The following is a 23,986-nucleotide window of genomic DNA, read 5'->3' as shown; positions in this document are numbered from 1 at the left end:
CGTACAAGACAGAGTCTCTGATAGACGCTCGCACAAGCACTGATGCACAGAAACACAGGCACATGCAGCGGAGTGGCTCCATCTTACCGATACAGAGCCAGAGTAGTGCAGCACAGCAGAGGTAATTGAACAGGGGTTGCTATGGAAACAGGGGAAACGGTTGCTGACGGTCGGAGCTGTGCCCTGGGAGCATCAGACTTGCCTCCATTAAACACACTTGCATCCATGTGCACACACACACACACACCTCTTGTTCTCTGTCTTTTTTACTAAACACTACATCCAAAAAACCAACAAGGCAGAAAGTATAGCAGCTCTGTGGCGATGTGTGCGTGGGCTTAACTGCCACAGTGTTTTTAAGCTTAATTTAAGCCTTTGTCTTAAATGAGCATGAATTCATGTAAGAGCCTGTGTGTGTGGTGTGTGTGTGTTGTGATGCTCAGTCAGCCGTGAAGCCACTGAGAGAGTCATCAGCGTTTAAGATATGCTCACACACTTACAAGTCCACAGCACCACGCACGTCCAAACATCGATAAAACCTGAACGAGGTGTTTTAGTATTCAACACCTCAGAAAGCTCAGTGCTGTTAGCGTCTGGCAGAAAATGTAGGAGCTGCGGGGGAAATCTAGCCATACACCAAGCCTGTTTTGAAGTGGACACCCTCAGAATTATCCTCGACACGTCTTATTATCCGCCCACGCCAGGATGCGTCCTCTCTAAAGAGGATACACCCTCCTATACTGTATGTACGTGACATTCAGAGCGGCGCCTTGCATACATCTACACACTACACAAACTGGGCCTTTTACAACACAACCAAAATGTGTTGGATTGTGTGAAGCTTATTCATGAATATCACAGTGAGCACTCATGACACCACATTTTTCATAAAGCACCATAAAGGAAACAGGCTATTTATTTCTTGGTTTACTAATGCTGATTACCTGCCAAACTGAGAAGAAGGGGCAGCAACAGTCCAGTTAAAAGCCCAATCACTGAGCTTTAGTAGCAGCGAGAGGCATTAATTCTTGTCCACAGCACGTCAGCACTTACGCATAAATTAGAATCAGACATTATTCCACTGAACAATACATAAATGCTTTGCACTTTTCCCTGCGCCTATTTTTCAGGCAATTTCTCTATTCTTCATTCAGAAGATTTCTTCTTCCCTCTCCCACTCGTATCCCTTATAGATACAATGAAATAAAAAAAAAAATAAAAAAATTTCCAAATCCTAGTACTCTCCTTGGTAATAGTTCATTTAGCTCATAAGAGAGGGCTGTGCCTGGATCTCATAATTATACTCCACCCACATACTGCACTTCACTGACATACATCATTGCTTTTCACTGTGACTTTAAATGTAGATTTTTTTTGTCATTTCCATTTCCCTTCATTGCTTTATAGCATTTTAACGAGTCGCGTTATTGACCATGCAAAAGGTTTCAACTGAAAACTAATTTCGTTCCCGCTCTCATTAGCACGAAATCGTCTTTTTTTTATTTGCTAATTCTCAGGATTTGGAGAAATCCGAGCCTTCTCAGTGTACTTTTTCCTCCTCGCTATCATTTCGTTTGATGGAACAAGCACCCGATGACTCTTTCACTTACAGATAAGCAACACTGATTCTTGTCTAACAAATTAGGTAGAAACGACAGCTTTTCCAATGTCATCAGAGGAGCTGATGTCTCAAGACATTTCTCGAAGTTCATAGTGCACACAAAGTGAGACTCGGCGGGAAGCGGCAAGCTTCACACGCACCATTTAGCTGATACGAAGCCCTTGAGACTCAACGTTCTTGCTATCGACAAGCTACTGCTGAATTTCAAACTCCCGAGCATGTGACGAAAGATGAGGATGGGGAGGGAAAGAGGGCGAGGGAAGGAAAGCATCATCCATCTTCAATCGACTCACCTTCACGGGGAGCGAGGAGAGGGGATTGGATAACAGGATTGCTTGCTGGAGGAGGTGTGTGAATGGCGTGCGCGTTCAATTGAACATGAGCTGCAGTAATTCAGTGCCTATTAGTGATAGCTGCAGGATTCCCGTCTCTCATTAAATAATGTGAAAGTTTCAGTTCATTAGAGGGACATTTAGTTGATCAAAGAAGGAGACTGACAAGATAAATCTCCTGTGTAACAGTGAAAATGTCCTTTTCTCAGTTCTGAATTCATAAAACCAACAACACAATCGTGCTGTCAAGTTATCCCACTCCAAAATCTGTTAGTGAGTTAAAAATACTTTCTTGATGAGGACATCAATAGACTGTAGGTGGATTTAACATTTATTCAACAAATGCAACAGCGCACCACGAAATTAGCTTTTTTGTCTCGATTTCAATATGCCACTATTCTTCTTACAGCCTCTTGCAGTGGATCAAAAATGCTGTAACAAGTCTCAAAACAACAACAACAACAATACATTTTTCATATCACTCCTCATGTCTTTAGTGAAAGTTGAGAGCGAGACTTTTTTTCACAACATTGCATCTGAGCGCTAAGTTCTGTTTGTAATGACAATCAGGCCGGCTTATGAAACTCCCGCTGCTGTGTTCCATCATTCGACTCGCAGCAAAATAATTGAGGATGATGCAATTCCACATTTTATTTATGCACATCAACAGCCACTCTATTCACAAACAAAAACAAGAATCACAGGCTCTTGAAAACATATACTGGTGATGCTGGACACTGTTAGAGAATATAGTGTCACCTTTATGCAGAATGATGTTTGAGACTTTTTATTTTTGGTGAGCAAAGCCAGTAAGAATTAGCAGAAGACTGAATTACTAACTGTGTCAGCAGCTACTTGGACACAGACCGGCTTGTAGCTTGTGCCGGTCTGTTTGGTGTTTAACACCATAAGATAATCATAATTTGTTTGACAAATCAAGCAAAAGGCACAATGCATCTGTTGACTGTTACAACTGATGCCCAATTGACTGCACAACATACAATATCTGTCATAAACACCTCATTACTATCACCGTCTGGTCGTGCACACACACACACACACACACACACATAATTTCCTGTGTGAGCTGACTCAACATTCGCCAGCTAACAGGAAGTTTGTCATCTTCATCCAAACTACGCTGAGCTCTAAATGAAGATGTAGGAGCTTAATCATGGGCTCAGCCAATGGAGGCAGCTAATGTTTCATGTGAGAGAAAACAAAGCAATGCAGGAAGAGATCTATCCAAATATTCTAAAATATAAAGCCCTTGAGATGTGTGCACAGTTCCCTCTTTCAAAAACTAAACGCTCACAGCACGCTCATCCTGGAACATGCATGTGCATACCATATTAATAAGAGAATCGGAGATATAATAATTGCAGCTGTAATAAGGTGGCAGCCATGTGACCGTGCTGCTTCCGGCCAGACAGTTAATGATGTAGTCACGATTCTGCATGGCCTTAAAATAGCAAAATCCAGTCATTAAAAACAGTTATTTAGCAAATACTCTGCTGCTATAAATTCTGTGTCATCAGCCTGCTGGCTCTGAGTCAACAAATATGAAATTATGAGTCTGTCACATCGTGTAGTTAAAATTTTTAGTTAAGAAATGCAACCCTCTGAACCCCAAGCAGTTTCTGGACATTTTTTACTCTTGCCAGATTTTTTTCTCACTGTGGACTCACAACAACAACCATGACACGAAGTACAGAGAACTAATAAATGTCTTCTGTTCAGTATGATACTATCATAATACCATTAATAGCTTCATGGCTGCACTGAGGAACAGAGACTTTTCCAAAACCTGCTAAAAGTTAAAGGCATATTTTTGATTTTGTACAAGAGACATGTAAAAATGAAACAACTTTCATGAAGTACCACAATTTTAAGCTAAGATCTGCTTAATTTTCCCAATAGAACATGTCTCCGATAAATCAGATGACAGTTATTTTAGTTTCTACAGTTTGTTATTATAAACGGTGTCACTTGAATAAAATATTTTTAAAGATAACACACCTTTTAAAGCTGCTGGCAGGATTTGGGTTTCAGAGGGTGAAGCAGTAAAAATTTATGATGTCAGTTTTTGTTTTCTGTTGTCTTCAGAAACTATAGACCCATTTACTGTAGGTAAATAAAGAGGGCTGCGCGCGCACCCTGGCAACGGAAGTATGGCGGCTGGCAGTGGCTTGTCAAGCCATGCGGGTGCATTATCAGTAAAAGATCGCGAAAAATACTTTAAAAAGATCACTTTAACAAATGGCAAGAGGCTCCCAGATCCCTGTACACTTACTGAATGGGACTATGACGTTAGTAAGTGGCCCAATATTCAGTGGCCTGATATTTATTTGTATTTAGTTGAAAAACCTAGAGTGTACACTAGAGAGAAGCTGCGATCATACAAATCTATGGAGGCCTATGATTATGTAATTTGTGGACAGGTACAGATGAGATACAAGGACACTGACAAAGAGTTTTGTGTTTTGATGCCTGAAATCCTACCCAGCCAAAGGCAAGGGCAGAAGACTACGATGTATGAGGCATGGGTGATCATCAACAAAGTGGAGAACTACATACACACAGCAAACTGCACCTTTATGGCGGCGACTCCAGCCGCTTTATTTTTTTATGCCCCCCTGTCACAACAGTCAACAGGGCTTTTATTAGTGGCTCTAATCGTGTGGGAACCGACAGCTCGTCAGTGTATTTTGCACTGATTTCACTTTATTTGCCACAACAGAGCACACGCGTGCATTGTTGACGGTATCCTCCGTCCAATCCGCTGGCTTGATAGCCTGGAGCCACAGCCGCCTTCGGTTGCTCTGAAACGGCTGAGAGCCCATTGGCATGCGGTAGAACTTATGTCCCTCTTGAGTATTTTGGTTCGTACAACCAAAAACACAACAGCCAGACATTATGATGCCGACAGTTCAGCGTTAGCTTTTAGTTTTGCTACTCCGTGTGGTGCGGACAATGCCAGGTAAACGATATGAAGCGGTACTTCCGTTGCCTTGATGCGCACGCAGCTTGTTGATGACGTAGGCTCTGATGGGGTCTACTTTATACTTGTGAAAAACTCTAGCTATGTCACAATTAAACACAACACATTAGTATTCGGAAACATTTTAGTACTAATTCTAGTGTGATTTACAAACAGGACATGATAAAAACAAGAAGTTCTCTAATCTAACTAGGACTATCGACAATATGTTTAAATGTTCTCCCGCAATGAGGACCTCTTCATCACAAAAATCTAGAAAAATAAATAGGTCTATTGGTGCCAAGTGTAGTTCAATTTGTCTCTTGTCCAGTGTGGATGCACTTCAAACTCAGCTACAATTAATATACAACATGGAAATGGAACAAAATGATCTTTTATATTCATCTTAACTTCCTCAAAACACACACACGCAGCTTACCTTGTTAAAATCTTCACTGGTGGCTCTCATCTCCTTCCAGGTTTTGTTGAGCAGCTGGATGCAGATGCAGAAGAATTCCTCAAAGGAGCGATCGTGGGTGAAGAACATGGGGTGGAAGTCGTGGCAGTTTTCACTGGCTGTGGACACAAGAGATGCAGATGGTTACAGACAGCAACAAATATCAGTGAAATGGGCCTGTTAGGGAGTGGCAGCAATTTTAGGTTGCCACTTAATCTGACATAACACAAATTAAAGTGGATTTACTTGATTAAAAACATTTTCGGTTAGTAGTATGAAATTATTCTAGGCATAATAATTAGCTGGTGTTCAATATGCAGTATGAGCTTTTCTGTTAGCAGCAGTCGGTTTCAGCTGACTTGCCACTAACAAGTCTTTTAGACTCTTGTGTATTTTTACTGACATAATTACTGTATTTTTCTCGTATGTGGCTGATCTGACAAGTTTGTCAAATTAATTTTCCTCGTTACTGTTGCCGGTTCATTTTTGCAGTATGTTTGCTCCAGCTCTTATTCATGTTATCTCATCTTTCTCTTAAATTTATAATCACCATCACTGGATTTTTAGCCCAGTACAACCTTCTCCGGTTCACGACTGAATCCAATAAAAACCTGCTAATGAGAAAAACTTATTTTCCACAGGCAAAATGTGAGCTGAAAACAAAAAGGAGGCCTTGAGTACACATGAACCTGCTGGTGCATGTTAAATAAGGTGGAAACAAACACACATACACTAAATGCTCTCTTCCAAAGCAAATCTCTAAAGCAGCAGTTTGACATTTTCAGAAATAGAATTTATGTGCTGACGCTTAGTTGGGCACAAAGACCAGAATCAGTGAGAAACAAGTAGCGTGACTCTGGTCCAGAGGTAAAAACACAATGCACCGCCTTGAAAGCAAACCAGTTAACAAATAATGGCAATAATATAACAGCAACACAACATTGCTTTTGTATAATTTGTACAAACATTAAAGGTTCTCATTCGGTCACAGATTTAATCCCTAAAAACTCAACTCGGTGTATCAAAGGTACATATTTAGAAGTTGTTACCAAGAAAATAATCCCTTCCTGCTTGAAGCTGGCTGAGTTGAGACAATACTGTTGCTTCCTCACAGATCTCTGATGTTCCTACCTCTTCCTCTACAACTTTGCTCAAAGGCTGTAAAACTGCTCAACACAACGGCAAGTAGTAATGTTGGAATAACTCAGCCAAAATGATTTGAATCAGAAACTGATTCTCAGGAAGAATGATGACACAGAGAACCCAACCCTGCAAGTTGACAGGTTTCTAAGGTTTGTTATGTTGAAACCCTGGAAATGTGAATCTGTGTTGTGGTTGAGACTGTCATCAGTACACTGCTGTTTCAAGATGGAAAAAAAAAAATCACCCACGGCTTATGCGTCTTTCTGCATATTAAAACGGCATATGGACATGTTAACGGGGTAAAATAAAAACTTCGTGTTCACTGGAGGGGGCTTATAAAGTGCAAAAAGGAGAAGTTGTGGTTCACAGAGGAGTCATGCTAAGCTAAGATAAATGGCTTAATGTCTAGTACCTTGGCCTTTTAGTAAGAGCAAGAACAATGGGAAACTAGTCCTTTAACACACATCACCACTAATGATGCATCTGATCATAGCCTGGATTTTGTGTTTATTGGTATTCGTATGGATGCTACAATAACTACTCAAAGCCTGAGCCTGATATCTGTCCACATACTCAAATACACTAATAAAAGAGCAGCCAGTTGGCAGGCAAAGGTCCATTTACTTGATATATTTCTCCTCTGCAGAGCGACTTATGCCATATGCTGGCTTCAATTATTCAGAATTGGGTCTGAGGAAATGCAGGCCCCAGCCTGGACCTGAACACCTGACTAATGCACTGCAGGGAAAAGCGACACAAACACACACAGCAAGTAAATATCACTTAGCTAGAAACCATTATAGATAAAGTCATGGCCTAACTGGTGCCAAAATTATCTGTATTAGGCTGACAAATGTGTCTGATCATCAAAAACGACCGTTGAGACAATTCAATTGCAAAGACGAAACGATCAGGCTCATGTGGTGAAAATCCAGATTCTAAATAATTTCCACTAACTTCACGAGGAAAAAAAAAAAAACTCTAAATGGCCTGGGAGGGATTCTCTGATTCTACATTACGGACTTGGCAGGACGTTGATGTGTTTATAAGTTATTTCATTAGAACAACCACTGAGAATGAAATACAGCTGCTCAATGAAGCACGACTCGGCGTTATTGAAAATTTAGCTACTCATCAACCTCAAACACAAAATGTCCCTCAGAGACAACCAGTTCCAACTGGATTAAGCCTAGAATTTTCATTCCACATCCAGAGGTGGTTTATTTATTTTTTATTAGCAGGGTGGTGAAGCATTTCACTCCCCACTATTTGTGAACGAGCGTGTTCGAAATAAGAATGAGAAGGAAGAAGGAAAGCCGGGGTTCTTTAAGTGCCCAAACCGTATTAACCGAGAGGTACAATAACAAGGCTTGACATTCATTTGAGCTAAATTTGTCTTCCTCTCGTCTTGCTGAGATGAGTGGCGGCCCTGAGCCAAAGGTTGGTTCGTTTAAAGTGTTCCAGAGTGGAGCAGCGGGGGTACTGGCCCACCACGAGGAGCCATGAAATTGGATGGAAGGGGGTCAGGCAGCGATTGAAACTTCACGGTGTAATGAGTGATGCCCTGAGCCCACGGGCACGGCGACCTGAGCCTTGATTTGGAGCGATGGATGGGACATTAAGAAGGGAGGGTGAGAATCCAGAGGGATGCGCCACCGGTGCTGGTAGTCAATCAGGAAACTAATGGAGGGGAGCCAAAACAGATGCTGACGACCTGCTTAGTCAACAGTGTCAGCCTCAGGAGGCGAAACAGAAAAAAGATTGAAAAACAGAAAGGGTACATTTAAACAAAAAAAAAAAAATCCTTCCTCAGTCAAGTACATTTTGGCTGACTGGGAAAAAGTTGTTGAGAAGGTTTGGAGTGACCTCTGAGCTAAATGGGCTGTTTATTGATAGGACCAACAGAGCCCTGAGGTGGCAAGGTGAGCGGAATTACATGTCAAGGCTTATTTGTGAGATACGGACAGCAAAGTGTCTCGTGTGACTCTGCAGAAATTTCTCCATCTTGAGGCTTTGCAAGGCATGCTGAGTCGCAGACAATTTTATTAGCTCTCACAGGGCTCAGCAGGACCTGAAGCAGCAAGGACGAGGCAGGAAAAACATTACAGAGTGTTGATTCTCTAAAACGGTTCTCAGACGGCGCTCGGCATTGTAATAGTCTTACCCAAATGGATACAGAATGTGGATCACTGAAGGCTTCAAACAAACACAATTCACCCACTCACTAGGGGAGAAAAATCAAAATATCATCTTGAATGTGCAGCTGAGTGTGCTTTAAGATGGTGTCTTTCTCCCCTGTGCATTTATTCTCAGGAAATTTAAGCTGCGAGTCATCACAAATGTAGTTGCTGTTTCCTTTCAAATGCGGAGTGAAAATATTTCATTTACAGCTCAGTGTTTGACTATTTGAACAGATAGTTGGAATATAGAGGAAAATTAGGACCATCTTCCTTCAGCACTGCAGATGCTCTCCAGCTAGCTGAAATGCCACAACTGAATCATTCTCATCACTGCACAAAATCACTTAGAATTATTCACCTGAATGGAGATAGAACTGTGTAAGTGCAAAGTCATGTTACTGTGAGTGGGCAACTATATCTTTTACCCTTACTAACCTTTAGCAGCCCTATTTTTTTTTCCCCTCTGTATTTCCAGAACTACGCTTTAGCATTATTCTGACTGACACTGAAGCACAATGAAACATGTGACACTAATAATACCAGCTGGATTGGGTGTCCTGAAGGTGTTTACTGACAAAAAATCCCAAAGAAACACCAAGATCCTCGATACTCTTGCCCTAAATCGTGCACACAACCTCTGTTTGAGGCCGATGGCCTTCATCCAGCGTCAGGGAACCATTTGGAAACTTCTTTCAACATCACAAACTGTCACTACCGAGTTCACATGAAGGACTACTGATGAGTAGAGCTCTTAACTTCCTTCTCAAAGCGGAGACCTGCAATGTCACTCAATAAACACATAGCGCAATTGAGAATGAAGCACACAGACAATGCTTTTAGACCTTCTACCTAGCACTATTGTCTCAAGCCATGAAAGCATAATGCAAAAGCGGAAATTAAAGCATAAACTATGACTTTCTGTTGACCACATACAGTTAGATTAGTTGTCTGTGCAGTTACATGAATTCAGATAACATAGGAGAAAAATGGTCTCAAAAGCTCCACATAAATCAGAAGTTATATTTTTGACATCTAGTTTTACTTTAATGTGCATTATTCACCGTTTACGATCCATTTAGTGGAATTTATGTTCACAATCCCCGTATGTTCTGCATTTAAAGTTGTGAAACTAAATAAAGTTGATTCTACGTCTGCAAAATCTCAATTCACTGGTCCCTATAGCAACAGTTAACCTATTTATGCGTTAGGATGGATTCTGCCAACACTTTTTCCACTGTTGTCACTTTACCTTTCCTTCTTGAAGTGAAAATTAAAAAAAAAAAATGTCCAAAACTACATCACGCCGTGACTGATGTAACGAAACAGGGTGGACGACTGGACACAAGTGCCTGAGGAGTCTGACACTTTTTGATGGACGAGTCGGACGGACGGACGGACGGACGGACGGACGGACGCACGCACGCACGCACGCACGCACGCACGCACGCACGCACGCACGCACGCACGCACGCACGCACGCACGCACAGAGACACAGAGACACAGAGACACAGAGACACAGAGACACAGAGACACTCTGAACTCTGCTTGTAGCTTGGTAACGCAGCACAAAACAGCAGGGCAGATATGAACTCTTGCTCAATTTAAGTCGCAATTTATGACTCTTTTTGGCCAAGCATATGGGTCCAGAGCAGACAATCTGGATGGATGGAAAATGGGGCTCTAATGAGTTTTCTTTGTCCTGTATGCATTTCATCCATCTGCACAACCAGATGTTCAGTGTCTGTACCGCTCATAAAACGGGTAAGAGGACACTACGATGACCAGTTTAGGTTATATTCCACCATATGCCCACATGGGTCAGCAGAAATTGACGTTTTACGGTTATGGTGCAACACTCTGTTACTACAAGATGATGAAAAACAGATGAGAAATTTCTATTTTTACTCTTAATTGCAGACAAAACTTCTATAGAAATACACCTGACAATGACAAGGAGTGTAAGTTGTTTCTTTTCCACATCTCCATTAGTATGCTTTTCCTTTGCCTTTTAATCAAACACTATCACAACAGTTGCAACTACTAACTAACTTTGTTTCATCAACTATTTTTTTTGTCTTCAAAGCCGTTTGATCTTTTTAACAAAAACCAAACTGTACAGTACTGTGCAAAAGTTGTTCAGATCTTTATCCACTGTGCAGCACCATCAGGGAGGCAGAAAACAACCTCAAACATGAAAAACAAAGACTCCTGCAACAGATGGTATGGCCCCCACAGTGCCAAGTAAAGAAAACACAGGACAAAAGAAATTCAGATGTAGAACAAGAATCTCTTGTCCACCAATGCTACACTCATGCAATGCCAGCAAAATAGTTTTTTTTAATTTTTTTTTCTCTGAGATGGTAGTCCTTTCTCTGAGCCTTGTAGCTTCACCATTTAAATAGCTGACTTTTGATGTCATTCGGAGGTTTTAGTTAAAAGGCGAGACCACAACCAAGCAACCTTTGTATATCTCCTTTTAAATCTGGGCGCTTCTTGTGTTCCGGTCACATTTTTACTCACTATGGGCTCTTTTTAACTGCAATATAAAGTCATGCACCTCTGTGGAAGCAGCACAAGCATGGCTGGCAGAGAGAGAACACAAAAATATCTTTGGTGCAAAAATAAGAGTTTTGGCATCGACAGTTACAAAGCCAAAAATCATAAAAAAGAGGAAAATGAAGTGAATTTCTTTGATTATTTGCCAAAAATTGAAAAAAAAAATGGAATCAACATGTGTCTATGCGTGTCTTCTATCTGCTTTATGAAAACACAGACTACAGTTCAGCCTAAAAAACAAACCCCTTAAAATAATCCCCTGTATTTTTCTATACATATAACGGCTGCTCACTGCTTGGCCAGGAATGGCTTCTTATATGCGTAAGAGATTGTGGTTTGAGCAAATGGTTTATCTGTTGTGCAAAGAAGCGCATAGAATAAAGTGATTTTTATGAAATGTCATGATTTTAAGCCTACTTTTGGTTTATTTTTCATAACACTACTCTCAAACTGCTGTTGGATTTTGTGGTTCAGAGGGTTAAATTATCTGAATCAACAGTAAGAGTAATGGATTTTAATTAGCAAGTTAGCATGTAGCTAGAAGTGCTGGCTGTGCAGCCATTTTGAAACAATTTTGTTGACTCATCTCTCGCTCTTTTTTCAGGAAGACTGAATGTAATGTTGATGTTAGGAAATCCCAGTATTTATGACCTGCAATTACAATTCAAAGGCTGACGTGAACACTTTTCCCTGCTTCGACTGCTCGCGATTGTGATTTTAATGGTGTGACATAAACGCATCATAAGCTCTGTCAGCAGATAAGAGTTCCAAGTGACTGGCTGGAGTCTAATTTAAACACAGTCACCCAATTTCTTCTTGAGGGCAGGACCACTCAGAGGGCACAGGCAGCTCTCTTCTCCTTTCATTTTCCCTCCATCCATCCATCCTCTGTGATGTGCTGGACTGAGGTCAAAGGTCACTGTCATGTCCCTGAAGTGAACGTGTGATTTATGTTCATTTATGTGCGTCTGCGTGCGAATGTGCGACAGCTGTCACCTGTCAAGTTAGCAGAGTCCGTTCAACATAAAGACTCTGAGGGCTCACTGACCTCAGCTAATTACTCAACTGGTGACCACGAGAGAGGTGACTAAGCATGTGTGCTAGAGGAGTGTGTAGCTGTGTGTTTGTCTGTGCATCTCTGTGCATGAGTAAGAGAGAGAGAGAGAGAGACAAAGAGAGACATGCGAGCTGAACGCCGCCCTGACATCTGCCAAGGTCCTCTGTGTATCTGTGCATGTGAGTGTGCACAAAGTAAAGCGACACAACCCTCAGAGTCACCTTGCAGCTCTGCCACATGATAAATACACAGCGAAAAGTGTCATCCTCACTCTAATTATAATACCAGCATGCTCTAATGTCCAGCTGAGACAATCGGAGGGTGTGTGTGTGTGTGTGTGTGTGTGTGTGTGTGTGTGTGTGTGTGTGTGTGTGTGTGTGTGTGTGTGTGTGTGTGTGTGTCCGGCGAGCAGCGTCAGCACCATCTTTCCGGTCCAGTCACTGTTTGTGCAGGATGCCAAGGCAGCAGGTACACAGAGATTCAGACCACGGCTTGCTGCATGACTTAGCAGGCTGTGTACTTCTCATGCCACAGCAAACAACAGCTCAGCATCACTAAACAGACACGAGTAATAGATATCAGGCTCAACCCTGCTCCAAATAAGCTTCAACGTATAATTTTCAAAGTATAGCAATCTATTTACTGCTCTTTCTGCAGACTTGGTTAATCTAATTGGGGGGGAAATTACATTAAGGACATCTACAATTTTGCCCACTTGCACTCAAAAAGAAGAGGAAAAAAAAGAAGGTATTTCTATGAAAATAAATAGAGCACCACCCCAGACTATGCTATCCAGTATAAATTGGCTCAACTTGTAAAAAAAATAAAAAATAAATAAAGACATAAATTTAGTCAGCTGAGTGGCTACCAAATTAGTCAGCAGTGCCGCAACCACAACTATAACGCTAGACTGTCACTAAAATTCAGGAAACTAATTAGCTTAGAAGCTTATTAAGAAGCTTGATAATGTGGCAGGGTCCATGTGTCACTTTAAAACGTAATGTCACTAGGTTTACCGAGTTTGGGATCTGTGAAGTGTGAAATGATAATGAGGAACATTTTATAATGTTTGTGCCACACCAGCAGGGCAGATGGGCCGAACTCGCTCCTCTAATTTGAGCATCTCCACCATGAAACTAATGATCATTAAATAAGGATGCCAGCTGAAGGAGATCACCCTTCCAAGTGTCTGCTTTGGAACGCAAGGTCAAAATAGAGGCACTGCAAGAACTGTATAATCCTGTACAAAACAAACCACTTGTCCACAATATTGATTTAAAAAAAAAAAAGAGTTTACTTATATTAAATAAGTCATAATAGTAAGAGAAGCCCAAAGGGAACACAGATTAAATGGAAACAGGGAAAAATCAAAGCCTTATTTCCTCTTTCTAATTACATAACTGAACCATTTCAGCATGCAGAGTCTCCAACAATGGTCAAGATGTATTAGAGGACAGAGAAAGAGCAAGAAAAAGCAGAGCAACAGATGGAGGGAGAGAAAAATGAGACAGAGGGAGGCATGCAGGGAATCCATCAGCGCTTTGGACTGAGACAAGTATCCAACAAATTTAGCAGTATGTGCTTTCACGGACTATAAAGCCTGCGTAAGTGCATCTAGCTGGGAGTTTTGTGAGCCTGAGCTGCATCCGGTTGCATTTATTAAATATACAAAACACAATTCACATCTTAATATACGAGATACGGGGGCTAAAGCGTGCACTATATTACACCTCATGCCAGATTCTTCTGAAGGAATATCTCAGATGGTCTGAGTCATGCTTTTGCAAACAAACAATCTCTCAGAAACAGGACTGTTTAATCATTACTAAACAAAAGAAAATCCTCCAGCTTACATGCACATATGTGCCCGTGCACTAATACAACGTGCACGGAGCGGCACACAAACACAACCTGCATATTTAAGAAAAAAAGATATATTTACACTAAAAGACAATTTTACACACTAGGAAGTTATTCACACATATTATTAGTAACTAAAAAAACTGTGGTAAGTAGAGAAATTATGCTTTGTTATATTTAATGAGTGCATGCCTTTTTTGTCTGTCACTTTTTGGTAATGAATTATCAAAAGTCTTCAAGCATGGTTGCACAAACAGCTACACAATTCTCTTCATCTGTTTCTCCTACCACTTGATAAAGTCTATATCCAAACATGCATTTGAATTTATTTTTGGAATAATTTTAGTTTCACTGGCAAAACACAAATGACCTCTTTTAGATGTCTGACTGCTAAGACTAATACATTTCTCTGAGTTTTGGTCTCGTTTCGTAACTTGCACAAAAGAAATTCACATTTCCATTGTATTACCATTGACCTGTATTTGAACCGTACTGATTTATATTCACTGGTCTAGTTTCATTAGCATTAGTCGCTCTGATGCCTTAGTTTGTGCTGCTCTTGAACTTCTCATTATTTACTATAAGGTCTTGTGTTGTATTACAGTCTTCACATGTCATCAAAGTTAATTTGAAATAAGAAAATATATTTCTGCGGGAAAAAAACATATTGAACGTAATTTTAATGGCACGATTATATATATATACATATAACCAAGGAGTTACAGTTACTCTTTCCCCCCACATAACCAGAACTCAACTTCCAAAGCAAGGCCTTTAATCAGCTCCACTGTTTATTTGTGTTTGTGTATCTAAAGGACGCATACTGAGAAATGTGCGCTAGACCTCAGTGATTTTGTTTTGTCTGATTTCACCCTTGACAAGGTCTGCCAGTAAGGGGTCTTTCGGGAAAACAGACTGTAGAGAGCATGGTGTAACAGTTTAAACACGGTGACGGGGTGGTGGGAGTTTGATGGTAAATTAAATCCAAGGAGCTCCAAGTACGAAAGCCAAATCTGAGCAGCAGGCCGGGTTCTGTTTGAACCGCTGCATCGCTTCAGTCCATCAAGGTACGTTACGAGCCGACGGGGGATAGAAGTGTCTGCGAAACTCAGAGGATGCTCAAAAAACTTGAGATTCTCGAGCACCCATCTGTCAGGTTTGTTGTTATTTGTGCACTTCAATTTGAAATCCTTTTGCTGCTGTACGCCTGAGGCTACGGAGCGGAAAACCCTGAAGAACGCTCACCCCCTTTAACACAAGACTGCAACTGACAACTGTGAGAAGTGGTTTGCTGACTGTCAAAGAGATGCTCGTGTCATGACTTGAGGGATATTTGGGATTCTGTGCCTGCTCTTCGCCGTTCTTGCCATCATCCATTTCGCTCGTGATTCATTGGGGGAGACTTGTGTGGAGGATTCACGGCTATAACCTTGATCAAGTAATTTCATAAGGGACCAGCTTCCAAGCGACTGCTCAGCAAACACTAATGTTTGCATACTGATGCTTGATCTTGGAAACACATTTTCATCCCCCTACTACTTCAATTAGTGCAAGCAACTGCTTACACAGAGATAGGACACAAACATGTCATAAAAGGTACATTTTATGCGCTATAATTCAGCACGGCTTTCCTTCATATTTCATAAAGCCGCATAAGCACGACCAGTAATTTAAAAGCAAATTTGGAAAATTAACAGCAACCTCTTAAAAAGTTATATTATCCTTACTATTTTGCCCTTAAGCAACTGTTAATGTATCTTATTAATTATTAGGTGATGTAATGACTTGTCAGCATGCGAAGAAAAATGTCTCAGCGGGTCAGAAATTTAATTAATCCTAATAAAGTGAAACTGCTCAAATTCAATTAAGTTTGAAACCATGGCTCCTTAAATCCTAAAAAGGTGGATGTTAAGTACAACTGCAAGTGCTTGAACTCTTGTTGGAAGGCAAGTTTTTATGACGTCACAAAAATATCAAGAAGTCCACAGAAATGTCTCAGAATAATCCTGTGGAACAACAGACCATTAACCCTCTGAACCCCACAGCAGCACGTGGGCATTTTATGGTTATTTTTACTCACTGTGGCCTCGTTTTTCACTGCAATATAAAGCCCTGCACTTCTAAGTAAACTGCACAAACACAACTAGAGGTAAAGAGAGATCATACATTGACAAAAATTGGCCAAAAAAAAAAAAAAAACTTGACACGTGCAGCATTTGCCTTCAGGTGTAACTAATTCAGGGGACTATAACTGTTATAGATATTAAACTAATTCTGTTTTTAATTTTTTTCCATATGTCTTTATAAAGACATTTCAGTTTAGCCCAGTTCATGGCAAAATCCCCAATTTTCTGTCGCATGACTGTTGGTCACAGAGTTATTATGACTTCATGGTTGCATTGAGTAGGTCAGATTTATTTTGCTTCCTAGAGATTCTGGCTAACGCAAAGGGTGTATTTTTTGGCATTTTTTTAAAATGAGGGATGCAACGAGGTGATTTTGTTGAAATAGCACATTTTTTGCACCAGAGATATGGAGTTCAAGGACTACAGGATAGGTAAAAAAAAAACTGTTTCTGGCATGAATAAATCATTTTCTAAGTAGACATTCTGAGCAGACACAAAATCTGTCCGCATTCCCTGCTTCCATATGTCAGCTCTGATACACAATTTTGTCATGTTTGCAGAAAGTATTTCACATGTTGGAGTACCTGGAACAAAAACTATGTACCTTATTTTAACAAACATGTAAAACTGGTGTTTTGTTAGTATTAAAGAACTGTCATTATAGCTGCAGTTGTTCATTAAAACAAACTGCCCCTTCAAAATAAGAGAAACAATGAAACTTAAAAATGAATTTCAATCAAACAAAATTATTTTTCAGATGTCAGTAGGATAATGTGGTGCATTAACATCACATATATATAACAGTCCTTATTACATATTTTACAATTGCAGAGTGAAATATTGAAGCTAGCAACAGCCTGAGTCTCAGAGATAAAACACATGCGGCTGCCATTTCCTCTCGGTCCCAATGCATGAGTGCACGTCCAAACATGACATTCCATTTTGACCGCGGCTGTAAAGTGTGTGAGACACTGCGAGCTGGTCCAAAAATATCACAGCATTTCAATCTCACACTGAGGCATCTCTCTGGGGTTCTAGGTGTGTTGTGGAGGAGTGTGTGTGCACGTTGTTGTTGTTTGCATCAGATCACAGCAGGAGATTCAGGAATGCCATTAAAGTAGGAGTTGTCAAGTTAATGAGTTTGGATGACTCGAGTCACCTGCACACACACACACACACCCATGACAAAGAGTGACTGAACAGTAGTGCCTCGACAGCCCTGTGACTCTCTTGCCCAATGTCGCCTGTAACTTATAGGCTCACTTCGAACAGAATTATTGAGGTGTTCTCATAGCATATACAGAGTTCTAGATTTTCTTACTGCTGAACAAATGAATATGCAGTATTATTAGCTACTGTCCAAAGCCTGAGAGAAAACAGAGTAATGGCAGGGAAATGGAGGGAAACAGTTGCAACATCTTCTTCCGGTCAGGAGGTAACAGGCTTTAGAGGAGATCAGTTCTACTCTTTGAGAACCGCTAAAGCATATTAAGACTACCAATTATCTCAGACCAAGTCTTGTTCTATGTCATCTTCCACCTCTCTATCTAATGCTTCATTTCCCCACATTCCATTATCGACCGAAAGGAATAAAATATCCTAAAAATATATTTCTAAACACCTAAAAACACAGAATCCCTAAAATCATGTTTCCATAGCCACCTAAAAGCCTCAGAGCAACAGAAAACCTGAATTCACTCGGCTTGGTTATTATTTTCTGATGCAAGACTGACAACTAAACAGAAAAACATACAAATTAGCACTGTCCTTGAGAAGAGGCACCATTAACCCTCTGAACCCCCAGAATCACTAATGGGCTCGAAAGGTATGTCATCATTTTTAGAAAACATCCAAATTACATTATTAATTAGAGTAAGAAACTACAAAACCAGAAAGAATCATCAGATTTTCAACTTTCCAAAAGTCCTTAAAATTCTTGAAGTTCTTTTGGTTTTGTTGAGAAAATTAACCAAATCTGTGAGCTAAAAATAGCAATATTCCACCAAAGTCACTGTGTTTCAAGTGTCTAACTGGATGCACTAGCCACATTCTGTAAAAAAAAACAACTTAGAATTCTCTGCACCTCAGTGCAATCATTAAGCCATGAGTAACTCCAATGCAACAGGAACATGACAGAAAGTCAAAGACTCTTCAGCTTAACTGTGCTGAATGCAGGCTGTGGTTACACAGAGCAGACAGGCAACAAGTATCCAATATTTGTAAAAATAAATCATCAAATAAATTCAACTTTTGCTATTTTTCATGATTTATGGCATTATATCCAAGACACAAAATACACAATTTATTTCTCTCTACTTCTAGCCGTGGTTGTGCTGTTTCCATAGAGGTGCAGCACATATTGCTGTGGGAAATGACAGTGATGGGAACAAAAATTGCCCCAAATCTGCTTGGGGTTAAAAAAAAAAAAAAATCGACATACTCAAATAGAAATTCAATCCAAACATTCTACATGATGTCCTGTGATGTTGTGCTGAAATGAACCCTGGATCTGTCCGTGGTGCTGAACGTGGCCTTTTGTTCTGACCTTGCCTCATGTCTCTGTGATGGAGGACACTGTTCCAAACATAAGGGCCTCATGTGACTGTCGCTCTGCAGCGTGCCCGGACCTGCTCATCTCTCTCTGTGTGTGTGAATGCACTTGTAAACAGGGTCGCGTCTCTCTCTTTCAGCTTCATGCATGCGTCTGGCAGCATGCGTGCGTCCGTGCCTGGACTTGCCACGCCTCGCCGCCCAGCTCTCCATCTCAGCGACGAGACGACACATCGTGAATCACCAAGCAGGGCCATTACTCACCACGACTGGCCCCCTTTCTAAATAACTTCATAAATATTCCATGGGCCGGCTTAAACAGGGGGAGTCTGAAAAGTCATGGCTTGGCGCCTCACAGACGCAGATTCCATTAAGCCCCGTGTTCCAGAAGAAACATGGTGGGACAATTAATCTTTTAGGATCTGAAGCAAGGCATTGTGAGAGAGCACGAGAAAAGGTAGGAAGCAATGGGAGAAAGTGAGAAACTGAGATAGGATGGAGAGAGACACCTGTGTAGTGTTATGAATTATGTAGAATCCAGCAGCACTGACAGCTGATTCAACCACACAAGCTTACCTCCTTTTCTCCACACCACATTTGCATAGAAATAACAACAACAAGAAAGCAAAAATGTCAAAACACCTCAAAACGAGGATAGAGTTAAATGGAAAACGAGGGATAGAAGAAAAATCCATTGACCTGGAAGAGCACTGAGACAAGTATCATGACAGATTCTTGAGTGGAGTCTTCAAAATGGTAAGATACTTGTTAACTGGTGGATTTCTTTTGTGTCAAATTCATGGGATAGAGGAAAAAGAGAGCCAGACCATGAAAGCATCAGAAAGGATTACAAGTCAGAGAGGGACAGATGTTCCTCAGAAACCACGGAGAGGAGGTGGGGAAAAAAAGCAGAGGGTGCCTGAAAGCAACAATGACGTGGAGAAAAGTGAGAAAATTTCAGCTGGAAAGCGTGCAAGTGGGGAAGAAAGGCAACTTCAACAGCCTCGGGCAAATCCAGAACCCCTCAGTGTTTCATCCCCGTGAGAACACAAGAAGGGAGCGTCAGAGCAGCAGAGGCACGCTGGCATTTCACACAGACGGAGAGAGCAAATGAGCCACAAAGACGTCATCACCGTCACCATTAATCCGCCGTCTCTTTCTTCTGTCTTTATCCACGCGGGGATACGGAGAAAAAGAGGAAAATTTTAAAAACTAAAACTGAGATTAACTTTCTTTTTCTGCACCGGGGGATTGGTTTGCTTTTATGGAAGCTGTTTCTGAAGAGTCGTGGAGCATGGAGTTCTTTTCGCATGTCCATCAGCAGCTTTGAAACAGTGTTTTGTTCTGCATCATTAATGTTTTAGAGGGTGCAGCTACCTCAGTTTATCAACTTCCTCCTAATGCTTTGTATCTCCTGCAGCACTGAGAAGATTACTCTCAGGAACATTTAAATGTAAGCTGTTGCGTTTCAAAGACGGATGGGGACAGTGGAGCAGCTCTGAGGCTGAACTTACAGCAGCCAGAACTTTTAGCACTCACCAGCTAATTTAGTATGGTTGGATGCCAACATTAGTTTGGTCTTACTTGTAGAGCTGATATTGAATGTCTTTATTTTTGCAGGTCTTGGAGAAAAATCAAAGCATTCTACAAATGTATATCTTGATGATGGTGCTACACAGGGGAGTATAATTACACTGGTATTGACGATAACCATGTCGTTTAGAAGCACATTGTTTCAAAGCTGCTGATGGACATCTAATAAGAACTCCATGCTCCATGACTCTTCAAAGATATTACATGTTAATATCATGTTAAAAATATGCATTTGACAATAGTCTAGCACCAGTAACCATCTGGTTGACACTCCAGCAATACGAACAGACTCTTCACCTCCCTACACTCATATTATGAGCGGAGTTGACTCACAATGAACAAAATTAAAGATGACTTTGACTGATTTGTTTACAGTTTCTATAGATATTGCAATACCTTAAGAGTATATTATAGATATTGATAAGTTTCTACAGGTATTGCAGTACAACATATAGATATATTGCAAACCTATAGAGATATTTGTACTTTTCGGTAGATAGTGTGATATATCATAGATGCATATTATATAGCTGCGGGCTGCACAGTGACTTGGTGGTTAGCACCATGACCTCACAGCTAGAAGATCCCCGATTCGTGTCCCGGTCTGAGCCTGGAATCTTTCTGCATGGACTTTGCATGTTCTCCCTGTACATATGTAGGTTTTCTCCAGTTACTCCAGCTTCCTCCCACAGTCCAAAGACATGTTGAGGTTAACTGATAATTTTAAATTGTCCGTAGGTGTGAATGCGAGTGTGATTGTTTGTCTCTCTGTGTAGCCCTGTGATAGACCAGTGATCTGTCCAGGGTGTCCCCTGCTTTCATCCTAAGTCAGCTATGATGGACTCAAGCCCCTTGTGACATTTAGATAATGGATGGATGGAATATAGAGTTGTAATTTGCTATAGATATTGTATTGGAAGATATTACATATATTTCTGATTTTCAACAGATGTTTTGATATCTTCTGGGGTATATCATAAATACAGGTAATTGTCTACAACTATTATACTGCAATACATGATACATATATGTAATTTCCTACACTTGCCATATTGTGATATAGATACATTACAGATATTTGTAACTTCTCTAGATATTGTGATAATATTGTTACTTTATTTGGCGACAATAATTGCATACTGAAACACCGATATTGTAACAGCTTCAGTGCTACATGAAAAGTTATGACAGATAGTAAATCTTTGGGAAATTTTGACCATATGTATAATCTTTTATGACAATCAGATAATTAGAAGCATTTGACTAGAACACAAAGATGTCAACATGGTGGCACTGAAGTGAGAAAAAAAAAAAATCAGAGTCAATAGGATTCATCCTCTGGGGATCAGTAAAGTAGGTACCATGCTTTCTTCCATCCCCAAAACCATTCAGCCACGTAGCGAAGACTGATGCTGTGTAACAATCAGCAAACGGAGAAACTGTTTAAAGATGTGGGAAAAAAAACTGTACAATTAAGAAAAGTGACCTTGTTCCTTTTGAAGTTTTTTGTGAAATAATGCACCATGGTTTCTAATATTACTAAGACTTAAATACCACACGAACAAAGCTGCTAAAAATGTCACAGAGAAACAGGCACAACCTTCAACAGCCTCATTAGTGTCAAGTATTTCTTTGTTTCTGCACTGAAAGGTCAACTGAACGATGACAGAGCAGAGATACGACTCATTCCTCTCTCATCTTACCTCTGGGTAACACTCACACATGTATACATTCATAAATACACACATATATATAAATATATATACATACCAGGCATTTCTCCCTCAGCACCTGCCTGGTTTACATTACATTCATCTTACACATGCATTCATTAGTGCGTGTTAATACGAGCACGGCCAACGGGGTGTGTATGAAAATGTAGTGCAGCAATGACTACTCCAGGATACAGTGGCTTCTTCCCATAAGGATAAGATGCAGGCGATGCTTGAAGAGTCTGTGCAAATATTTACTGTGACAGAGATGGATGGGGAGATTAAGATTTAGGACGCAGTAAATATAAATACATCAAAAAGATGTTTTTTTTCCTCTCCTGTCCCCTGTGATTGCCTACAAATAATTTTTTTTATCTTATTTCCTTTACATACGTTCATACGTGACCTACTTGTGTTTATGGGAACCTTGTCATGTTTAAACCAGGTGCTGTTATTAAAGCAGTTGCATCTCAAACCGGCCGTTCTGTGCAGGTTATGGTTTCACCTTCCGCATTTTACAAATACACACATAAACACACCATAGGGCATCATTAATATTAATAGTAGGTTCAGGCTTCTATGCTAACAGCCTCAGTAAAGAGGACATTATACAGCCACTGGCGATAGAAAGGCTCAGAACTACAAGTCAAGGTCGCTGCTATAATTCAGCTGCAGCATCCAGTCCCACCGGGAAATTATAGTGTCATAACATAACAGTATCCACAGTTTAATGGAAAGAAAAAAAAACACTGGATCCAATCGAGGATCATAATACGTCAGGGCCAGAATTTGCAGGTCTGGGTTCAATATTCTGTTCATATATTTTCAATAAGTTTTGTGGAATCGTGCACTGCTCCTCAGTCTATTTATTCTCTCTAAGACAAAAAGTTTTACTCATAACGATGGCCTGGCGTCGTTCCTGGGGATTTAACTCGCATTGCATAAGCCTTCAACTGCAAGCTCAGAAAAGCCTTGGAGATAAAGATGTTTCCCTATTTAGGGACAAGTTTGGTCGTTTAATCTGCATTTCGATATAAATGAGGTCAAAGCGATATTTTGAAGAGAGACTAAAAGGAAGCAATTTCAGTCTGATAAGAGAGAAGGTCACCGGGGCATGTGCAGTAAAGCACATTTGGATAAAAAGTAATGAGACACACTGAGTAAAAATAAAGCCAGAGATCAGAGGATCACAGCCACAAGCTGATGCGCTAAAAAACGCACAGAACTGGGATGAAAGAGCCACTGAAAAACGAGAAAGCTCACCATGTGTCTCCATGTCTCACCTGCACTCAAATCCTCCACTCTCTCACCCTGTCTCTCCTGGTCAGGTCATGTCTGTCAGATTTTTAGCACATTCGTGTGACGAAATACTGCATCTATTAGCTTCAAATGAAATATCTAAATCCTTTCTGTGTGCTCAGAGTTTCATGAGACAGACAGGTCGACACATTTTCCATTAGAGCCGAGTCTGGCAGAGATAAGAGCATTTTTAAAAGAGGACAGGGAAATTACAATATGCTTGGAATTCTATTTCATAAAGTATTTCCACTTTTTCTTATCTTTAACTGAAACCTAGCCTGGCACTTTTATCAGTCATGTTAGAGACAGATGAGAGAATTTGAATGAACAGCCGTCTTTCAAAAGGAAATAGAAGTGGGCACTATTCTTTCATGAAACAAAGTTTAAGGATTTTCCTACAATTTTTTTTTCCTCAGACAAGAGTCAAAAAAGCCTGCAATGCAGCCAAGTCTAAAATTCTTTGGGAAAAAAAAAAAGAACATAAGCAGAAGAAAAGGGCACATCAGTTTAAAATGCCTT

At 40.5% G+C, this 23,986-nt stretch overlaps 1 protein-coding gene across 7 annotated transcripts in view; it reads right to left on the bottom strand.

Annotated features, from left to right (window-relative positions):
• Positions 1 to 23,986, bottom strand: part of elmo1 (engulfment and cell motility 1 (ced-12 homolog, C. elegans)) — a 109,284-nt gene that overhangs the window by 18,870 nt on the left and 66,428 nt on the right. For all 7 annotated transcript variants that reach the window (XM_051955651.1, XM_051955645.1, XM_051955644.1 and 4 more), the window contains one exon: positions 5,373 to 5,509. In XM_051955651.1, the coding sequence (XP_051811611.1) occupies positions 5,373 to 5,509 (137 nt within the window). The remainder of the gene's footprint in view (positions 1 to 5,372; positions 5,510 to 23,986) is intronic.

This window comes from Acanthochromis polyacanthus, chromosome 11, assembly GCF_021347895.1.
Source record: "Acanthochromis polyacanthus isolate Apoly-LR-REF ecotype Palm Island chromosome 11, KAUST_Apoly_ChrSc, whole genome shotgun sequence".
NCBI lineage: Eukaryota > Metazoa > Chordata > Actinopteri > Pomacentridae > Acanthochromis > Acanthochromis polyacanthus.
Note: the sequence above shows the minus strand (reverse complement) of the source record. Positions and strands in the feature narration are given on the sequence as shown.